Source organism: Oncorhynchus mykiss, chromosome 4 (genome assembly GCF_013265735.2).
Source record: "Oncorhynchus mykiss isolate Arlee chromosome 4, USDA_OmykA_1.1, whole genome shotgun sequence".
NCBI lineage: Eukaryota > Metazoa > Chordata > Actinopteri > Salmoniformes > Salmonidae > Oncorhynchus > Oncorhynchus mykiss.
Window position 1 is genome coordinate 1,419,169 of NC_048568.1, and position 20,839 is coordinate 1,440,007.

General features: G+C 41.9%; 2 protein-coding genes across 4 annotated transcripts in view; one reads left to right on the forward strand and one right to left on the reverse strand.

The window, feature by feature from the left end:
• ctbs (chitobiase, di-N-acetyl-) lies at positions 1-17,636 on the forward strand. The gene is made up of 7 exons (XM_021599959.2): positions 1-243; positions 1,744-1,882; positions 12,193-12,401; positions 12,966-13,137; positions 13,297-13,394; positions 16,606-16,767; positions 17,077-17,636. Exons 1-7 carry the CDS (start codon positions 133-135, stop codon positions 17,278-17,280), a joined length of 1,095 nt encoding a protein of 364 aa, XP_021455634.1. The 5' UTR covers positions 1-132; the 3' UTR covers positions 17,281-17,636.
• Positions 17,417-20,839, reverse strand: part of spata1 (spermatogenesis associated 1) — a 16,366-nt gene continuing 12,943 nt past the window's right edge. For 2 of the 3 annotated variants that reach the window (XM_021599956.2, XM_021599955.2), the window contains exons 10-12: positions 19,267-19,445; positions 18,526-18,669; positions 17,417-18,266 (exon numbers count right to left, since the gene is read on the reverse strand). In XM_021599956.2, the coding sequence (XP_021455631.1) occupies positions 18,126-18,266; positions 18,526-18,669; positions 19,267-19,445 (464 nt within the window). In that variant the 3' untranslated portion in view covers positions 17,417-18,125. The remainder of the gene's footprint in view (positions 18,267-18,525; positions 18,670-19,266; positions 19,446-20,839) is intronic. The other variant, XM_021599958.2, reaches the window with a different exon arrangement.

Sequence of the window (20,839 nt, forward strand, 5' to 3'; positions counted from 1 at the left end):
TCGTCATGTGATAATAGATATATCACGCTAAGCAACGTAAAGACCTCCGGTCGAAGAGGTATTGACGCGCAAACTCCGGATATCAAACCAAATAACTATTTTGTGCGAAACCTTACACAACTGTAGTCAACAATGTGGCTGTTTTTGTTTCTGACGCTGGTTAGCGTGTGTTGCAAGGCAGAAGTTTGTCCATGCGAGATCCAGGAACTCTGTCAACAAATTCGCGATGAGAAGGACTTTGAGGTAACGTTAGCATGACCGGTTTAGCAGAAATGTAGCCCGCCATGCTGCTGTTAAAACAGGGTAGCATAATAAACGATGGAACTACTTGAGAGTTTAGGCTGACAGCCCCATAAAATGTGACACTAAACCCTGACATTTGGGTGAAGTCGTGGGTGAGCGTACACTGACAAACTAGGCTAATGGCAAGGCCCCGACATTTTTGAGATAGCTCTTACAAAACATAAAATGGATGGTTGTGTACACATTTTACTGCAAGTGGTTAAATTGATAGATATTGTGACATACACCCTAAACGCAAAAAGTGCGGAATAACGGCTGGCTGGAGGGATGGGCCGCAAACATTTGTGTAATCCAATATTGCAAGCTCTGCTATTGTTACAATTTGTAATACAAGTAGTCCGTTGTCAGTTTTACCTACCCTATTGCTGTTTGTATTTTAATGCATCTTGGAAATATAGAATTGTAAACACAGATACAATAGGTGGACACGTCAACTATGAATATTGATGATAAAGGTAAGCTTTTTTTTTTTTTTTTTTTTTGTAGCTGATTAATAGCCATAGTCACAAACCACACTTGCTCTCATTCAGTGCTGTATCGTCCTGCCTGACAAATGCATAATGGCAAAACGTTTCCTTGAAGGATGTTGTATCTTTAGCCCCTACTGTTGTAATTAAGTCAGGTCCACCACAGATTATTTTTGGGACCACCATGGATTTGGCTTCAAATTCAATATTGTCTAAAATCCAATGTCTGCAATAAGTCAAATGTTATTGGTTGCATACACATATTTAGCAGATTTTATTGCGGGTGTAGGAACACAAGCATTTCGCTATCTCCAACATTGTAGTAATATTTAACAATTCACAAGAATGGAATTAATTAATATATAATATTAGGATGAGGAATGTTGGAGTCTGGAGTATAAATACAGTATGCAAATGTGATGGGATGTATAGACATTATGGACGCTGTGGATAGAATATTGTGAATATATACAGCAATAGTTGAATAGGATGGCCTTGACTAGAATACACTACAGTGGGGCAAAAAATTATTTTTGTCAGCCACCAATTGTGCAAGTTCTCCCACTTAAAAAGATGAGAGGCCTGTAATTTTCATCATAGGTACACTTCAACTATGACAGACAAAATGAGAAAAAAAATCCAGAAAATCACATTGTAGGATTTTTTTATGAATTTATTTGCAAATTATGGTGGAAAATAAGTATTTGTTCAATAACAAAAGTTTATCTCAATACTTTGTTATATACCCTTTGTTGGCAATGAGAGGTCAAACGTTTTCTGAAATCAGAAAAACATTATTATTAAAGTGACCAGTGTTCTGTTTTTAGTGACCAGTATTCCATGTCTATGGATTTTGATATGAATGAAATCGTGAAAATATGTTTGTCTAGCCTAGATTCAGTAAAAAATAAAGTAGTTGACACGACAAGAGGCTTTAGAATTCATCACCTGCCACTGGTCTCTCTGCTTTCAGGTGTTTGTGTTTGATGTGGGCAAGAAAGCATGGAAGTCATATGATTGGGGAAAAGTGACAACTGTTGCTGCATTTGGGAAATATGATGCTGAACTCATGTGCCACGCCCATTCGAAAGGAGCACGGCTAGTCCTGAAAGGTAAGGTTAGGCATCTCAACTAGAGGTCGACCGATTAATCGGAATGGCCGATTAATTAGGACCGATTTCAAGTTTTCAAAGCAATCGGAAATCGGTATTTTTGGACACCGATTTGGCCGATTTAAAAAATAATAATAATATATATTTTTATTAACACCTTTTATTTAATCTTTATTTAACTAGTCAAGTCACTTGCCTAGGAACGGTGGGTTAACTGCCTCGTTCAGGGGCGGAATGACAGATTTTCACCTTGTCAGCTCGGGGGATCCAATCTTGCAACCTTACAGTTAACTAGTCCAATGCTATAACCACCTGCCTCTCGTTGCACTCCACAAGGAGACTGTTACACGAATGCAGTAAAAAAAACAATCAATCATATTCACTAGTTAATGACACATGGTTGATTATATTACTAGTTTATCTAGCGTGTCCTGCGTTGCATATAATCTGACTGAGCATACAAGTATCTGACTGAGCGGTGGAAGGCAGCAGCAGGCTCGTAAGCATTCATTCAAACAGCACTTTCGTGCGTTTTGCCAGCAGCTCTTCGTTGTGCGTCAAGCATTGCGCTGTTTATGACTTAAAGCCTATCAACTCCCGACATGAGCCTGGTGTAACCGATGTGAAATGGCTAGCTAGTTAGCGGGGTGCGCGCTAATAGCGTTTCAAACGTCACTCGCTCTGAGACTTGGAGACTTGGAGTGGTTGCATGGGTAATGCTGCTTCGAGGGTGGCTGTTGTCAATGTGTTCCTGGTTCGAGCCCAGGTAGGGGTGAGGAGAGGGACGGAAGCTATACTGTTACACTGGCAATACTAAAGTGCCTATAAGAACATCCAATAGTCCAAGGTATATGAAATACAAATGATATAGAGAGAAATAGTCCTATAATTCCTTTAGTTACTACAACCTAAAAATTCTTACCTGGGATTATTGAAGATTCATGTTAAAAGGAACCACCAGCTTTCATATGTTCTGAGCAAGGAACTTAAACGTTAGCTTTCTTACATGGCACATATTGCACTTTTACTTTATTCTCCAACACTTTGTTTTTGCATTATTTAAACCAAATTGAACATGTTTCATTATTTATTTGAGGCTAAATTGATTTTATTGATGTATTATATTAAGTTAAAATAAGTGTTCATTCAGTATTGTTGTAATTGCAATTATTACAAATACATTTTAAAAATCGGCCGATTTAAATCGGTATCAGCATTTTTGGTCCTCCAATAATCGGTATCGGTGTTGAAAAATCATAATCGGCTGACCTCTCATCCCAACCATATGCCAGTGTGCACTTCATCACCTCCATACATGGATTTGAAAGGATATTACTGGTATTTGAAAACAACCTAGCCCAGGCTTCCTCAACTGGCAGCCCAGTGATTTTATTTGGTTCCCCAAGTTTTCTGGGCAAAAAAATGTGTAACTATTTTTGTTGGACATAATACAGTGAAAAACACCAGCAAATCAGCTCCAATTCATATACAGTGCATTCGGAAAGTGTTCAGACCCCTTTTCCCACATTTTGTTGCCTTTGTTACCACTCAGGGAATTCACCATGAGGCCAACGGTGACTTTAAAACAGCTAAAGAGTTGAATGGCTGTGATAGGAGAGAAGTGAGGATGGATCACTAACATTGTAGTTACTCCACAATACTAACCTAAATGACAGAGTGAAAAGAAGGAAGCCAGTACAGAATAAAAATATTCAAAAACATGCATCCTGTTTGCAATAAGGCACTAAAGTAGACCTGGCAAATAAATTAATGTCTTGAATACAAAGTGTTATGTTTGGGGAAAATCCAACACATTACTGAGTGTACCACACTTCATATTTTCAAACATAGTGGTGGCTGCATCGTTATGTGTATGCTTGTCATCGGCAAGGACTAGAGTTTTATAGGATAAAAAGAAACGGAATAGACCTAAGTGTAAGGATTTAATTATTGGAGTACATCAATAAAAGGGAACCAGGATTTTGGAGTTCTCACAGTGTCTTGGTTTATTGACTCTTCAGTTTTCATGAACTGTTGTTCAGCTTTGTTTTATGAATATAACATTTTGAGTTGGTAGTAAGTGTAATCACAATACTGTGGGTCCCTTTTTACACAAAATAAACTTATTTTCACAATTCAAAATTGCAACCAAATGTATGTTTTATTTTATACAAATATGCATACTTTTTGTAGCACAGTTTGTAGCACAGAAAATAGACACCAAGAAAATATTTAACCAAAATCCTCTACACCGAGTGTAACTTAACCTATAGAACCGGTTCCGTAAACCATACAAAAAAAATAAAAAATGTGCTTTAACAAAAATCATTTGAATCTCTTTCCTTTACAGACGAAATATAGAAAATAACTTTGACAGTAAAATTCCCTCTTTAAGACCTTAATCCACATAAACAAACATTTGTTAAAAATAAAAATAATAAAAAATACAAATGAACTCCTTTTAGACAGTACAGACTTGTCACAGCAAAACTTGTGAGCACCAAAACTGTCAATGTCACCTCAAGCCCACTTGATCACTTTATGGCTATTAACAATGTCCGTCCTTTAATGAGAATGTTCTTCTCTTAGTCACTACAAACAGTAATTTGGGGGCTCCTGAGTGGCGCAGCGGTCTAAGGCACTGCATCTCAGTGCAAGAGGCGTCACTACAGTCCCTAGTTTGAATCCAGGCTGTATCACATTCGGCCGTGATTTGGAGTCCCATAGGGCGGCGCCCACCGTCATCCGGGCCATCATTGTAAATAATAATTTGTTCTTAACAACCTTTAGGGTCCCTTCAAAGTGCTGCTAGCATTTAGCTATTGTTTTAGCATTAGCTAGTATCTTCATGTTGCTAGAATTGTCTTCTTAGAATATCAAATCCAATCCTTTCCAAATAGCATTAGTTACAGTACCAGTCAAAAGTTTGGACACCTACTCATTCAAGCGTTTTTCTTAATTTTTTACTTTTTTCTACATTGTAGAATAATAGTGAAGACATCAACTATGAAATAACACATGGAATCATGTAGTAACCAAAAAAGTGTTTAACTTTTCTTATATTTGAGATTCTTCAACGTAGCCACCCTTTGACAGCTGTGGTAGCAATTCTATAGGAAGAGAGAATGCAGATTCTTTCAAACACCACTTTAATATAAGATTTTCAAAAATGGAGAATCAACTATCCACTCAACAGTGCATAGTTGAAGAGCTCAACGAACAGTGCCGGTTCAATGCTTTTATAGAGAAACACATAATTTTTGTATAGGTGGCAGTCAGCAGATACTGTGTAAAAGGCAATTAGTCTGTGCAGATTTAAGACGGCATGAGGTTGATAGCCCGAGGGCTCAACCGTATAACTGCATTCACAACAACAAATACTATATTGTGCTCCTTTCTGCAAGTTTCTGTAGATGGTAAACCCACGGGATGTCACATCTTGCGGTCGCACACAAACGGACCGTGGCTATACGCGCAGTCTTATTACTAAGTCCCACAAAGACAAGTTTGTATCAGGTTAGAAAAAACACGTATAACAAGACAATTCTTTAAACAATAAAACATGGGCTAGCATGAATAATTATAATTTTCCACAACAGCTTTGTACACTCTTTGCATTCTCTCAACCAGCTCCATGAGGTAGTCACCTGGAATGCATTTCAATTAACAGGTGTGCCTTGTGAAGTTAATTTGTGGAATTTATTTTCTTAATGCGTTTGTGCCAATCATTTGTTGTGACTAGGTAGGGGTGGTATACAGAAGATTGCCCTATTTGGTTAAAGACCAAGTCCATATTATGGCAAGAACAGCTCAAATAAGCAAAGAGAAACGGCAGTCCATCATTACTATAAGACATGAAGGTCAGTCAATCCGAAAATTTCAAGAACTTTGAAAGTTTCTTCAAGTGCAGTCGATAAAACCATCAAACACTGCGATGAAACTGTCTCTCATGAGGACCGCCACAGGAATGGAAGACCAAGAGTTACCTCTGCTGCAGAGGATAAATTCATTAGTTAACTGCATCTCAGATTGCAGCCTGAATAAATGCTTCAGAGTTCAAGTAATAGACACATCTCAACATCATCTGTTCAGAGGAGGCTGTGAATCAGGCCTTCATGGTCGAAACCACTACCAAAAGGACACCAATAATAAGAAGAGACTTACTTGGTCCAAGAAACATGAGCAATGGACATTAGACCGGTGAAAATCTGTCCTTTGGTCTGATGAGTCCAAATTTGAGATTTTTGGTTCCAACCGTTGTCATTGTGACGGAGAGTAGGTGAACAGATCTATCTCCGCATGTGTGGCTCCCACCGTGAAGCATGGAGGTGGGGGTGCTTTGCTGGTGACATTGTCTATTTTGAATTCAAGACACACTTGACCAGCAAGGATACCATAGCATTCTGCAGCGATACACCATCCATCCGGTTTGCGCTTAGTGAGATTATCAAAAGGACAATGACCCCCCACCCCCCCTCCAGGCTGTGTAAGGGCTATTTAACCAAGAAGGAGAGCGATGGAGTGCTGCATCAGATGACCTGGACTCCACAGTCACCCGACCTCAACCCAATTGAGATGGTTTGGGATGAGTTGGACCGGGGAGCGAAGGAAAAGCAGCTAACAAGTGCTCAGCATATGTGAACCTTGAGAGAATGCCAAGAGAGTGCAAACCTACCATCAAGGCAAAGGGTGGCCACTTTGAAGAATCTCAAATATAAATATACACTGCTCAAAAAAAATAAAGGGAACACTAAATTGTTTTATTTATTTTTATTTCACCTTTATTTAACCAGGTAGGCAAGTTGAGAACAAGTTCTCATTTACAATTGCGACCTGGCCAAGATAAAGCAAAGCAGTTCGACACATACAACAACAGAGTTACACATGGAGTAAAACAAACATACAGTCAATAATACAGTATAAACAAATCTATACACGATGTGAGCAAATGAGGTGAGATAAGGGCGGTAAAGGCAAAAAAAGGCCATGGTGGCAAAGTAAATACAATATAGCAAGGTAAAACACTGGAATGGTAGATTTGCAGTGGAAGAATGTGCAAAGTAGAAATAAAAATAATGGGGTGCAAAGGAGCAAAATAAATAAATAAATAAATGAAATGAATCCAGTAGGGAAAGAGGTAGTTGTTTGGGCTAAATTATAAGTGGGCTATGTACAGGTGCTGTAATCTGTGAGCTGCTCTGACAGTTGGTGCTTAAAGCTAGTGAGGGAGATAAGTGTTTCCAGTTTCAGAGATTTTTGTAGTTCGTTCCAGTCATTGGCAGCAGAGAACTGGAAGGAGAGGCGGCCAAAGGAATAATTGGTTTTGGGGGTGACTAGAGAGATATACCTGCTGGAGCGTGTGCTACAGGTGGGAGAAGCTATGGTGACCAGCGAGCTGAGATAAGGGGGGACTTTACCTAGCAAGGTCTTGTAGATGACATGGAGACAGTGGGTTTGGCGACGAGTATGAAGCAAGGGCCAGCCAACGAGAGCGTACAGGTCGCAATGGTGGGTAGTATATGGTGCTTTGGTGACAAAACGGATTGCGCTGTGATACTGCATCCAATTTGTTGAGTAGGGTATTGGAGGCTATTTTGTAAATGACATCGCCGAAGTCGAGGATTGGTAGGATGGTCAGTTTTACAAGGGTATGTTTGGTAGCATGAGTGAAGGATGCTTTGTTGCGAAATAGGAAGCCAATTCTAGATTTAACTTTGGATTGGAGATGTTTGATGTGGGTCTGGAAGGAGTGTTTACAGTCTAACCAGACACCTAGGTATTTGTAGTTGTCCACATATTCTAAATCAGAGCCGTCCAGAGTAGTGATGTTGGACAGGCGGGCAGGTGCAGGCAGCGATCGGTTGAAGAGCATGCATTAGTTTGACATGTTTTTAAGAGCAATTGGAGGCCACGGAAGGAGAGTTGTATGGCATTGAAGCTTGCCTGGAGGGTTGTTAACACAGTGTCCAATGAAGGGCCAGAAGTATACAGAATGGTGTCGTCTGCGTAGAGGTGGATCAGAGACTTACCAGCAGCAAGAGCGACATCATTGATGTATACAGAGAAGAGAGTCGGTCCAAGAATTGAACCCTGTGGCACCCCCATAGAGACTGCCAGAGGTCCGGACAGCAGACCCTCCGATTTGACATACTGAACTCTATCAGAGAAGTAGTTGGTGAACCAGGCGAGGCAATCATTTGAGGAACCAAGGCTGTCGAGTCTGCCGATGAGGATGTGGTGATTGACAGAGTCGAAAGCCTTGGCCAGATCAATGAATACGGCTGCACAGTAATGTTTCTTATCGATGGCGGTTAAGATATCGTTTAGGACCTTGAGCGTGGCTGAGGTGCACCCATGACCAGCTCTGAAACCAGATTGCATAGCAGAGAAGGTATGGTGAGATTCGAAATGGTCGGTAATCTGTTTGTTGACTTGGCTTTCGAAGACCTTAGAAAGGCAGGGTAGGATAGATATAGGTCTGTAGCAGTTTGGGCCAAGAGTGTCCCCCCCCCCTTTGAAGAGGGGGATGACCGCAGCTGCTTTCCAATCTTTGGGAATCTCAGACGACACGAGAGGTTGAACAGGCTAGTAATAGGGGTGGCAACAATTTCGGCAGATAATTTTTAGAAAGAAAGGGTCCAGATTGTCTAGCCCGGCTGATTTGTAGGGGTCCAGATTTTGCAGCTCTTTCAGAACATCAGCTGACTGGATTTGGGAGAAGGAGAAATGGGGAAGGCTTGGGCGAGTTGCTGTTGGGGGTGCAGTGGTAGGGGTAGGAGTAGCCAGGTGGAAAGCATGGCTAGCCGTAGAAAAATGCTTATTGAAATTCTCAATTATAGTGGATTTATCAGTGGTAAGTGTTTCCTATCTTCAGTGCAGTGGGCAGCTGGGAGGAGGTGTTCTTATTCTCCATGGACTTAACAGTGTCCCAGAACTTTTTTGAGTTAGTGTTGCAGGAAGCAAATTTCTGCTTGAAAAAGCTAGCCTTGGCTTTTCTAACTGCCTGTGTATAATGGTTTCTAGCTTCCCTGAACAGCTGCATATCACGGGGGCTGTTCGATGCTAATGCAGAACGCCATAGGATGTTTTTGTGTTGGTTAAATGCTGTTAGGTCTGGGGAGAACCAGAGGGTGAGGGTGGTCTATTGCAGGCAGCAACGGTGAGAGACTTCTTTTTAGAGAGGTGTATTTTTAAAAGTAGTAGTTCAAATTGTTTGGGTACAGACCTGGATAGCCTGCAGAGTTCTGTCCTACTATCTTTGCAGTAGATTGCAACACCGCCCCCTTTGGCAGTTCTATCTTGTCTGAAAATGTTGTAGTTTGGATCAAAATGTCAGATTTTTTGGTGGTCTTCCTAAGCCAGGATTCAGACACAGCTAGGACATCCGGGTTGGCAGTGTGCTAAAGCAGTGAATAGAACAAACTTAGGGAGGAGGCTTCTAATGTTAACATGCATGAAACCAAGGCTATTACGGTTACAGAAGTCATCAAAAGAGAGCGCCCGGGGAATAGGAGTGGAGCTAGGCACTGCAGGGCCTGGATTTACCTCTACATCGCCAGAGAAACAGAGGAGGAGTAGGATAAGGGTACGGCTAAAAGCAATAAGAATTGGTCGTCTAGAACGTCTGGAACAGAGAGTAAAAGGATGTTTCTGAGGGCGATAAAATAGCTTCAAGGTATAACGTACAGACAAAGGTATGGTAGGATGTGAATACAGTGGAGGTAAACCTAGGTATTGAGTGATGAAGAGAGAGATATTGTCTTTAGAAACATCATTGAAACCAGGAGATGTCATCATGTGGGTGGTGGAACTAATAGGTTGGATAAGGTATAGTGAGCAGGACTAGAGGCTCTACAGTGAAATAAGCCAATAAACACTCACCAGAACAGCAATGGACAAGGCATATTGACATTAAGGAGAGGCATGCTTAGTCGAGTGATCAAAAGGGTCCAATGAGTAGAGAGGTTGGTTGTGGTCACGGCAATTTAGACAGCTAGCCGGGCCATCGGTAGCAAGCTAGCATAGGATGGAGGTCTGTTAATTAGCCACCTCGTGCGTTTCCGTCGGTAGGATTAGTGGGGTTCCGTGTGGTAGAGGGGATGAATCCAAATCGCACACACACAAAAAAAAACAATAGATATAGTTATAGAGGCCCAAGAAAAATAAAAAATAAATAAAAATAAATTGTCCGATAGGTCTATTCAGATAGCAGCCGATAAGACAGCTAACGGTTAGCGGACCGCAGATGGGCGTTCAGGTAACGTCGCGACGGAGGAGCCAGCCGGATAACTCCTTCGGGTAGATAACGTCGGTAGTCCAGTTGTGAAGGCCCGGTGGGGCTCCGCGTTGGCAGTAAAACGGGTCCGGATAGGTGATTGTAGCCCAGGAGTGATTGATGGAACTCTCAGCTGCCTAGCTCCGGAATAATTGATGTTTGCTCCGGAATCGACGAAAGCCGATAGTCACACGGATAGCAGCTAGCTAGCTGCGAGATCCAGGTATGAATGTCCAGAGTTAGCGGTTGAAATCCAGGGACATGGAGAGAAAATAACACATCCTAGATCTGAATGAATGAAATATTCTTATTAAATACTTTTTTCTTTACTTAGTTGAATGTGCTGACAACAAAATTATCAATGGAAATCAAATTTATCAACCCATGGAGGTCTGGATTTGGAGTCACACTCAAAATTAAAGTGGAAAACCACACTACAGGCTGATCCAACTTTGATGTAATGTCCTTAAAACAAGTCAAAATGAGGCTCAGTAGTGTATGTGGCCTCCACGTGCCTGAATGACCTCCCTACCATGCCTGGGCATGCTCCTGATGAGGTGGCGGATGGTCTCCTGAGGGATCTCCTCCCAGACCTGGACTAAAGCGTCCGCCAACTCCTGGACAGTCTGGTGCAATGTGGCGTTGGTGGATGGAGCGAGACATGATGTCCCAGATGTGCTCAATTGGATTCAGGTCTGGGGAACGGGCAGGCCAGTCCATAGCATCAATGCCTTCCTCTTGCAGGAACTGCTGACACACTCCATCTAGCATTGTCTTGCATTAGGAGGAACCCAGGGCCAACCGCACCAGCATATGGTCTCACAAGGGGTCTGAGGATCTCATCTCGGTACCTAATGGCAGTCAGGCTACCTCTGGTGAGCACATGGAGCCCCAAAGAAATGCCACCCCACACCATGACTGACCCACCGCCAAACCGGTCATGCTGGAGGATGTTGCAGGCAGCAGAACGTTCTCCACGGCGTCTCCAGACTGTCACGTCTGTCACGTGCTCAGTGTGAACCTGCTTTCATCTGTGAAGAGCACTGAGAGCCAGCGGCGAATTTGCCAATCTTGGTGTTCTCTGGCAAACGTCCTGCACGGTGTTGGGCTGTAAGCACAACCCCCACCTGTGGATGTCGGGCCCTCATACCACCCTCATGGAGTCTGTTTCTGACCGTTTGAGCAGACACATGCACATTTGTGGCCTGCTTGAGGTCATTTTGCAGGGCTCTGGCAGTGCTCCTCCTTGCACAAAGGCGGAGGTAGCGGTCCTGCTGATGGGTTGATGGCCTCCTCCACGTCTCCTGATGTACTGGCCTGTCTCCTGTCTTGCCACAGCTCGCATTGATGTGCCATCCTGGATGAGCTGCACTACCCGAGCCACTTGTGTGGGTTGTAGACTCTGTCTCATGCTACCACTAGAGTGAAAGCACCGCCAGCATTCAAGTGACCAAAACATCAGCCAGGAAGCATAGGAACTGAGAAGTGGTCTGTGGTCACCACCTGCAGATCCACTCCTTTATTGGGGGTGTCTTGCTAATTAGGTGTAGGTGTGTAGATGTGTCCAAACTTATGACTGACTGGCTCTGTACATTCTACACGATTCTGTGCTTCCAACTTTGTGGCAACAGTTTGGGGAAGGCTCTTTCCTGTTTTAGCATGACATTGCTCTTGTGCACAAAGCGAGGTCCATACAGGAATGGATTGTTGAGACTGGCCTGCACAGAGCCCTGACCTTAACCCCATTGAACACCTTTGGGATGAATTGGAATGCCTTCTGCGAGCCAGGCCTAGTCAGATTTGAGTGATGTCCCTCAACTACAAAATTTGCCATATTGAGAAAAACAATGATTACAAAACAAATAGCGTTTGCCTTTTTTAAAATTGCTTCTTGCAATAGTCATTTGGAACATTGTGGTAAAATTGACATTTGAATTCATCAAAATATTTATATATATCGCCTAGCCCTAGATGAGCCCTCCATGTGCACTAATCCTAAATGCATTTGTCAGTGTTGTACATTTCTTTACTGTAGGTGATGTGTCTATCCATGAAATGGTGGACCCTGCCAACAGGACAGCATGGATCACAAGCAAAGTGGACTTGGCAAAGAGGCAGTTTATGGATGGCATCAACATAGACATTGAGCAAGAGGTGGCCGACTCCTCCCCAGAGTACTACACCTTGACAGCACTCGTCAAAGAGACCACTGAGGCCTTTCATAGAGAGATCCCAGGTTCCCAGGTGAGTACAATAGTGTATCCTAGTCATGCCAGACCAATAACTTGGGGTGTAGGGGATATGTTGGCGTGTAAGCTAATTACGCTCTGATTCACGAATGAAAGCGGGCCACATTCACAATTTTGGTTGAAAGTAAATTGATTAATCCAACCTTACAATCTGCATACCTAAGCTTTTTTGGGTGTCACAACTGAAAACACTCATCAGGCACCAACCAGAAGAAAATGAACTGAAACAGGAAGGGACTACATGAAATTCTCCAACAAGAAACGCTTGTTTTCGTTTTACTATGATGTGCCCTAATGCAGAGGTTTTCAAACCTCTCCTTGGGGACCACCAGCCATTCCATATATTTGAACTATTCCAGAGCTAGCACACCTTATTCAACTTGTCAACTAATTATCAAAACTTTGATTAGGTTTATCAGATGATCTAGTTCAGGGCTACAACAATAGTGTGGATTGTCTGGGTGTACCAGATGGGATATTTCAAAACCACTGCCCTAATGAATAGGACCCAGCTTCCTCCGTGCCCTTAACTTACCCTCTTCTCCTGACTCGTTCTCAGGTGTCATTTGATGTTGCCTGGTCGCCCAAGTGTATAGACGGGCGCTGCTATGACTACGCCGCCATTGCAGAGTCCTGCGACCTGCTATTTGTGATGTCATATGATGAGCAGAGTCAAATATGGGGCGATTGTGTTGCGATGGCAAATGCGCCATTCAATCAGACACAGTCAGGTAAGTAATTTGTGGAGAAGGACCTCTAGAAGCCCAAACCAGAAGCCATTTTATTGCAGTTATTTGACTTAAAGCTAAAAACTACGGATCCCTAGCCACTACTTGTCATGCTGAACAGACTAATCCTAACCTGCTATGGCCTTCTGTCTTTTATTCCAGCGTATGACCAATATTTGGCGATGATGATAGATCCAAAGAAGCTTGTGATGGGAGTACCATGGTATGGCTATGATTACCCTTGTCTCGACTTCTCCCAGGTGAATACTCCAAAATTGAACTTCTCAACTTTACTTGAGTGTATGCCCTGTTAGTTTACACTATCAATGTTTCCCTCTACTGTGGGGATTATGATCAAATCAACATATTAGCCACTTTTCAATGCACAATACCGTAACAAATCTAACTATGCAAGACAGTCTGTGATTTTGGTTTTTGGCAGAGCGCATCGAGCGATCGCAAGTAGATGCGCCTTTTTTTGAGATCAGGGCCTCATGTAGCCACGTGTGCACATTTATTCATATTCTTTGCTAGTTAGTGAGGTTATTAGCCCAGTTATAGCTTATTTCTGGTCAGCAATGGGGAGTGATTGCTTCCTACAAGAGCACAAAACGTACATTTCTAGCCATCTTTGGAAATCGAGTCAGGTAAATAGTTTTTTTATGTCTTAAAGAGGCAGTGTTATATTTTGAGATAAACTTGAATAATCTAAGAAGCCGATAGGTAGAGGGTCGCATACATTTTGTCAGGATGTTCTCTAAAGTCTCATGGATTGTAGACCTACATTGAACACGTTGGATGCTACTTACTGTAGGCTGTATCATGGAACAGTTATTTCAATAGCTATTTCCATGTTAAAATGTTACAGGATGCATTTTCTCTGTTTTTGATGTTAGGCCACTCTGGTAGGCCTACATTATGATCAAATAGCCACAGTAGCCTTCTTGGCCACTGTTAAAACTTTTAACTTAAAGCAGGTACAGCCTCAGTGTTCACAGTAAACACGTGCCAGAAGTTGCACAGAATGCACTTTCAAGTTTGCGCTTAGTGCCCTCAAAGTATTCACACCCCTTGGCTTTTTCCACATTTTGTTACAGCCTGAATTTAAAAAGAATTACATTTAGATTTTTTTTTGTCACTGGCTACACAATACCCCTTAATGTCAAAGTGGAATTAGTGCATTTGAAAAGTATTCAGACCCCTTCCCTTTTTCCACATTGTTGGGTTACAGCCTTATTCTAAAATGGATTAAATAAACTAAATCCCTCATCAATCTACACACAATACCTCATAATGACAAATCAAAACATGTTTTAGAAGTGTTAGCTAATATAGGTATTCAGACCCTTTGTTATGAGACTTAAAATTGAGCTCCAGTGCATCCTGTTACCATTGATCATCCTTGATGTTTTTACAACTTGATTGGTGTCCACCTGTGGTAAATTCAATTGATTGGACATGATTTGGAAAGGCGCACACCTGTCTATCATTCTTAAATGGAAGAAGTTTCGGAACCAAAAAGCCTCTTCCTAGAGCTGGCCACCAGGCCAAACTGAGCAGTCGGGGGAGCTGGTTACTCTGACAGAGCTCCAGAGCTCTGTGGAGATGGGAGAACCTTCCAGAAGGACAACCATCTCTGCAGCACTCCACCAATCAGGCCTTTATGGTAGTGGCCAGACAGAAGCCACTCCTCAGTAAAATGTACATGACTCTGACTATGAGAAACATTCTCTGGTTTGATGAAACCAAGATTAAACCCTTCTAACCTGAAATAAACATTGGCACCATCCCTACGGTGATGCATGGTGGTAGCAGCATCATGCTGTGGGGATGTTTTTCAGCGGCGGGGACTGGGAGACTAGTCCGGATCAAGGGAAAGAGGAACGGAGCAAAGTACAGAAGTGATCCTTGATGAAAACCTGCTCCAGACCACTCAGGACCTCAGATTGGGGCAAATGTTCACCTTCCAACAGGACAATGACCTTAAGCACACAACCTGACAGAGCTTGAAGGGTCTGCAGACAAGAATGGGAGAAACTCCCCAAATATAGGTGTGCCAAGCTTGCAGCGCCATACCCAAGGAGACTCGAGGGTATAATCGCTGCCAATGGGGTTTCAACAAAGTACTGAGTAAAGGGTCTGACTATATATTAGTAATGCATTTTCTAAAAACCTGTTTTTGTTGTCATTATTGGGTATTGTGTGTAGATGGATGGATAAAACTATCGATTTTAGAATAAGGCTGTAATGTAACAAAGTGGAAAAAGTCAAGGGGTCTGAACATTTTCCGAACGCACTATGTTCAGGAGTAAAAATTGGCTTAACAAGTCACATTGAATTTCAAACACGGATTCAACAACAAATACCAGGGAGGTTTTCCAATTCCTCGCAAAGATGGGTACCTATTGGTAGATAGGTCAAATATAAAATAAAGTCCTTTAAGCGTTGTGAAGGCATTAATAATGCTTTGGATGGTTTATTAATACGTCCACAGTTGCTGGAGAGGAATGAAACCACACGGGGTTTCCAACAGAGTTTTCAATGGCTGTAATAGGAGAACTTAGGATGGATCAACAGTGTTGTAGTTACTCACTCCACAATACTAACCTCATTGACAGAGTGGAAAGGAAGCATGTACAGAAGAAAAAATATTCAAAAATATGCATCCTGTTTCCAGTAAGGCACTACCATAAAACTGCAAAAATGAACTTTGTACTGGATACAAAGCATTATGTGTAGGGCAAATCCAACATACTATACACATCATGGAGTACCACTCATCATATTTTCAAGAATGGTGGTGGCTGCATGTTATGGGTATGCTTTCTTGTTTTTTACAGTAGAGCTAAGCACAGGCAAAATCCTAGAGGAAAACCTGGTTCAATCTGCTTTCCTTTCCTAGGAGCTCAGATGCAAAAATATAATGTCCAATGTCTTCATCAGGGTATATCAATCTGCTTTCCGACACTGGGAGACAAACTCACCTTTCAGCAGAACAATAACCTTACCAATCTGCTTACCAAGACGACATTGAATGTTCCTGAGTGACCTTGTTGCAGTTTTGACTTAAATCTATGGCAAGACTTAAATGGCTGTTTAGCAATAATCAACAACCAATTTTGGCAGCCTATTTTTAAAAGAATGTGCAACTATTGTGCAATCCAGGTGTGCAAAACTCTTAGACTTACTCACAGACTCACAGCTGTAAACGCTGCCAAAGGTGACTCAGGGGGTTGAATACTTATCTAATCAAGAGATGTATATATTTATTTATTTTCCACTTTGACAGAGTATTTTGTGTAGATCGTTGACATAAAAATTAATATTCTATGAATTTTAATTCCATTTTGTAACAACAAAATGTTGAAAAAGTCTAGGGGTGTGAATACTTTCTGTAGCAGGCACTGTACCAGAAAAAAATTAGAGAACATCGTCCTGCTGTCTCAACTATGTGTATTTTTCTCTAATTAGGAAGGGGTGTGCTCCTTAGCCAAGGTTCCGTTCCGGGGTGCACCTTGTAGCGATGCAGCTGGCCGTCAGATCCCTTACAGCTTTATGATGAAACAGATCAACGGCTCTCTGTCTGGCAGGCTGTGGGACGAGGTCCAGCTGGCTCCCTACTACAACTACAAGGTATGGAGACACATTGTATAGAAAGTTTGTTGAACAAGTAGCCTAAGCCCATTTGTCTGGGCTGCTGGTGGCAAATTACAACTCAACACAAGCTGCAGCCATTTTGGGGGAAAGGCTATTTGACTGAAGTGCTGTTAGTTCAATCTAACACAGTCACCTCACAACAAATCGCTTCCTCCAAATCCAATAAAAAACACTGGCTCAAGTTGAACTCTCGCCACGGCTGCATTATCCTCCTTGTTTGCAAAGAGGGTGCCATTGTCGCTGTTGCCCCATTACAGAGTTTGTGAACTGAACTATCATCCACAGGACCAAAGGGGACAGATCCATCAGGTGTGGTACGACGACCCAGAAAGCATTGCCCTGAAGGTGGCATATGTACGAGAGCTGGGCCTGAAGGGCACGGGGATGTGGTGCGGCAACCTCCTGGACTACAGCAACAACTCAGTTGCCCAGGAACAGAGTCGAGACATGTGGAACGCCCTCATGGGTTGCCAAGACGCTCAGTGCTGAGAAGACTGCCTTTCCATTGGATCCTCACAGCTATTTGTTGCTAGTCAATAGATGCTTTTGTTCGAGGACAGAAGTGGGACAGAGGAACCGTAACGTGTATTCCTCTTGATCTCAGGGATGCGTACTTGCACTTCTATTTCATAGTAGTTTTTTTTATTGCAATTGTAAAAACATGAGCCACTTTAAGAGGGGGGGGGGTATGTTTTGTACAAAGAATCATGCCAACACAGATGATTGTCAAACACAGCATTGTGCCACTGTGAATCTTACAAAACAAATTTGGCTTTGCCGTATAAGCACTTAATAAATACTGTGATGTGCATATGCCAGTAGATTAAATAAAAAACATAAATAATTCCCGCCAACAAATTTGTCTTTTCTTTTACTCTCACAAACACTGATTTAAAAAAAAATATTTTTACTTTATTTAACTAGGCAAGTCAGTTAAGAACAAATTCTTGTTTTCAATGACGGCCTAGTCAATCCTAAAACTGCTGTGACTTTGAAGAAAATTCCATCATGAAACGGTTACGAAATCTCTTAGTCATGGCAGATACTGTTGCTTTGATACTGTACAAATATTTGTTTTCATACTTAAGATTTTAAGATGGTAGTATCAACACAGGTAAATTATCAAATGAGAGATTGTTCTTGCTGCAACAGGGACACCACAGTTTAATACGAACAATTGTTGTTTGGTAAACTGAAATCATGGCTTTCACTTGATATGCATTGCAAATAGACATAATTTAAATGTGACCTTTTCTAAAATATGTAATTTGGAATAAGCGAAAAGCAAACATTGTCTTCTGGAATAAGGCCACGGTGGTACTGGTAGAAGTGGCTCAGTTAGGGATGCTTTGAACCTGTGGTCTGTCCCTTGCTCCTGCTCCAAAGCCCATGGAGCCAGAGAGAAATGTCTGGGTATTCTTCTGGGCCAGCTCAGCCTTCAAGGCTCTCAGCTCTGTGGCAGCCTGCTTCCCGAGCTAGGAGGAAATAAACAAGGAAGTGCATCAATGAAAAACATTGAGCACTGTCTGTCCAGCAAAGCTCTCCACCTCCTGCCCAAGTCCCATGTAAAAGTTGATAACTGAAATGTCTGCTTCTCATTTGAAATATTTTTCAACTGAGCCCTTAACATACTGTAGTTTTTCCCAATGAGATAAACAGGGATGGAAAAATAGAGAATTGCATTTACATTTGTAGAGTTATGAGGGAGTCAAATTGCAATTAAGATTTTAATACCTTGATCTCTGTGACGAGCCTCATCTTGGCATCATCCACCTTCCTCCTTAGGTTGTCAATCTCATGGCTCTCTGTCATTATCTGGATAATGAGCTCATTCTGAACATGGTGGGAAGAGTACCCAATTGTCATACTTGAAGATTCCTTAATAGAAAATGTAAATGTAAAAAAAAAACATTCTGACATAATTTACAAACAAAGCATTTGTGTTTAGTGAGTCCACCAGATCAGAGGCAGTAGAGATGACCAGGGATGTTCATTTGATAAGTGCGTGAATTGGACCATTTTCCTGTCCTGCTAAGCATTCAAAATGTAACGAGTACTTGGGTGTCAAGCAAAATGTATCAAGTAAAAAGCACATTTAATTTAGGAATGTAGTAAAGTAAAAGTTGTCCCAAATATAAATAGTAAAGTACAGATCCACACGAACACTACTTAAGTAGTACGTCAAAGTATTTTTACTTAAGTACTTTACACCACTGTCTATAATAATGGCATGGTCTGTATTGACCACAATATGAACTGATTCCCTCTAGTGGATGATGTGGCACAGTCAAACTGACATTGTTGCTATGGCCTTACTGAACCATAAAACCTGAATCAACTTTGCATCCCAATAATCTGCATGTTCACTTCCTTCACAGATTTAAAAGCAAAAAAATAATTAAATAAATGTGGTGGAAACTATCTAGCCAATGTTTGGGGAGGGGAGCACACTTCAGTTGAAGGAGTGATTGTTACTTTGGTGCTCGACAATCTTGCCCGCCATCTGGGCTTTCCTCCTCCATCCCTCGCCTTTAGCTGGTGTAGGATGTTATTGTAGAATATCTCCAGCTCTTGACGAAGACTTCTCAATGTGACCTCCAAAGGGGCTGTGGCCTTCTTGGTATCAAAATAACTCGTCTTCCAACTATCACGAGCTGGAAAACAACAACAAAAGCTCTCAGGGCAAAATTGACTTGCTTTTGCTGCAGTGTCAGTTCTGAACCCATTTATTTCCAGAAAGAGTTTTGAAAAAACAAGATGAAGGTTAAATTGAGGAAGGAAAACATGATTTAGTTGTTTTTTCTGTAACTTTTAAAAGCTGTAGATATAATGCTTTATACGCTGTTATACGCATGTATGAGACGTTTGTTTTCTACACTAAACAAAAATATAAACGCGACATGCAACAATTTTAAAGATTTTACTGATTTACAGTTCTTATAAGGAAATCAATCAATTGAAATGTATTAGGCCCTAATCTATGGATTTCACATGACTGGGTATACAGATATGCATCTGTTGGTCACAGATACCTTGGGGGGGGGGGGACGTAGATCAGAAAACCAGTCAGTATCTGGTGAGACCACCATTTGCCTCATGCAGCACGACATCTTCTTCGCATGGAGTTGATCAGGCTGTTGATTGTGGCCTGTGGAATGTTGTCCCACTCCTGGATATTGGCAGGAACTGGAACATGCTGTCGTACATGTCGATCCAGAGCATCCCAAACATGCTCAATTGGTGACATGTCTGGGGAGTATACAGGCCATGGAAGAACATGGACATTTTCAGCTTCCAGGAATTGTGTACAGATCCTTGCGACATGGGGCTGTGCATTATGATGGCAGTGGATGAATGGCACGACAATGGGCCTCAGGGTCTCGTCACGGTATCTCTCTGCATTCAAATTGCCATCGATAAAATGCAATTGTGTTTGTTGTCCGTAGTTTATGCCTACCCATAACATAACCCCAGTACCACCATGGGCCACTCACCATGGGCCACTCAACAGCAAACCGCTCACGCACATGACGCCATACACGCTATCTTCCCACTACAGTTGAAACCGGGAGTCATCGGTAAAGAGCACACTTCTCCAGCGTGCAAGTGGCCAGCTAAGGTGAGCATTTGTCCACAAGTCAGTTACGACGCTGAATTGCAGTCAGTTGAAGCGCTTCAGGGGAGGACCATCCTCAGGGAATTTCAGAAAAATTTAAAGTGAAACAAAGTTTAACGTTTTAGCTAAAACTACACTAAATATATTCACGTCACCAACTAATTGATTAAAAAACACTGTTTTGCAATGAAGTTCTACAGTAGCCTAGAGTACATAGAGTACATTGACTTCAATACAAAACCTAGGAGGCTCATGGTTCTCAATATCTTCCAAAGACTTACAGAGTAATTATGACCACTTCCGGAGGACATTCTCCAACCTATCAGAGCTCTTGCAGCATGAACTGACACCCATTCAAAGGATCAGAGAATGAATATAGTACTGAAAGAATAAGCTACAGCTTTCTAGCACTGCAGTGCATAACATGTGGTG

What these genes read in the sequence shown, in the direction of transcription:
- ctbs (XM_021599959.2), top strand. Translation starts at nt 133, where the DNA reads ATGTGGCTGTTTTTGTTTCTGACGCTGGTTAGCGTGTGTTGCAAGGCA. An exon ending in GCGATGAGAAGGACTTTGAG is followed by an intron (nt 244 to 1,743) that starts GTAACGTTAGCA and finishes CTCTGCTTTCAG; the next exon opens with GTGTTTGTGTTTGATGTGGG. An exon ending in CTCCCTACTACAACTACAAG is followed by an intron (nt 16,768 to 17,076) that starts GTATGGAGACAC and finishes TATCATCCACAG; the next exon opens with GACCAAAGGGGACAGATCCA.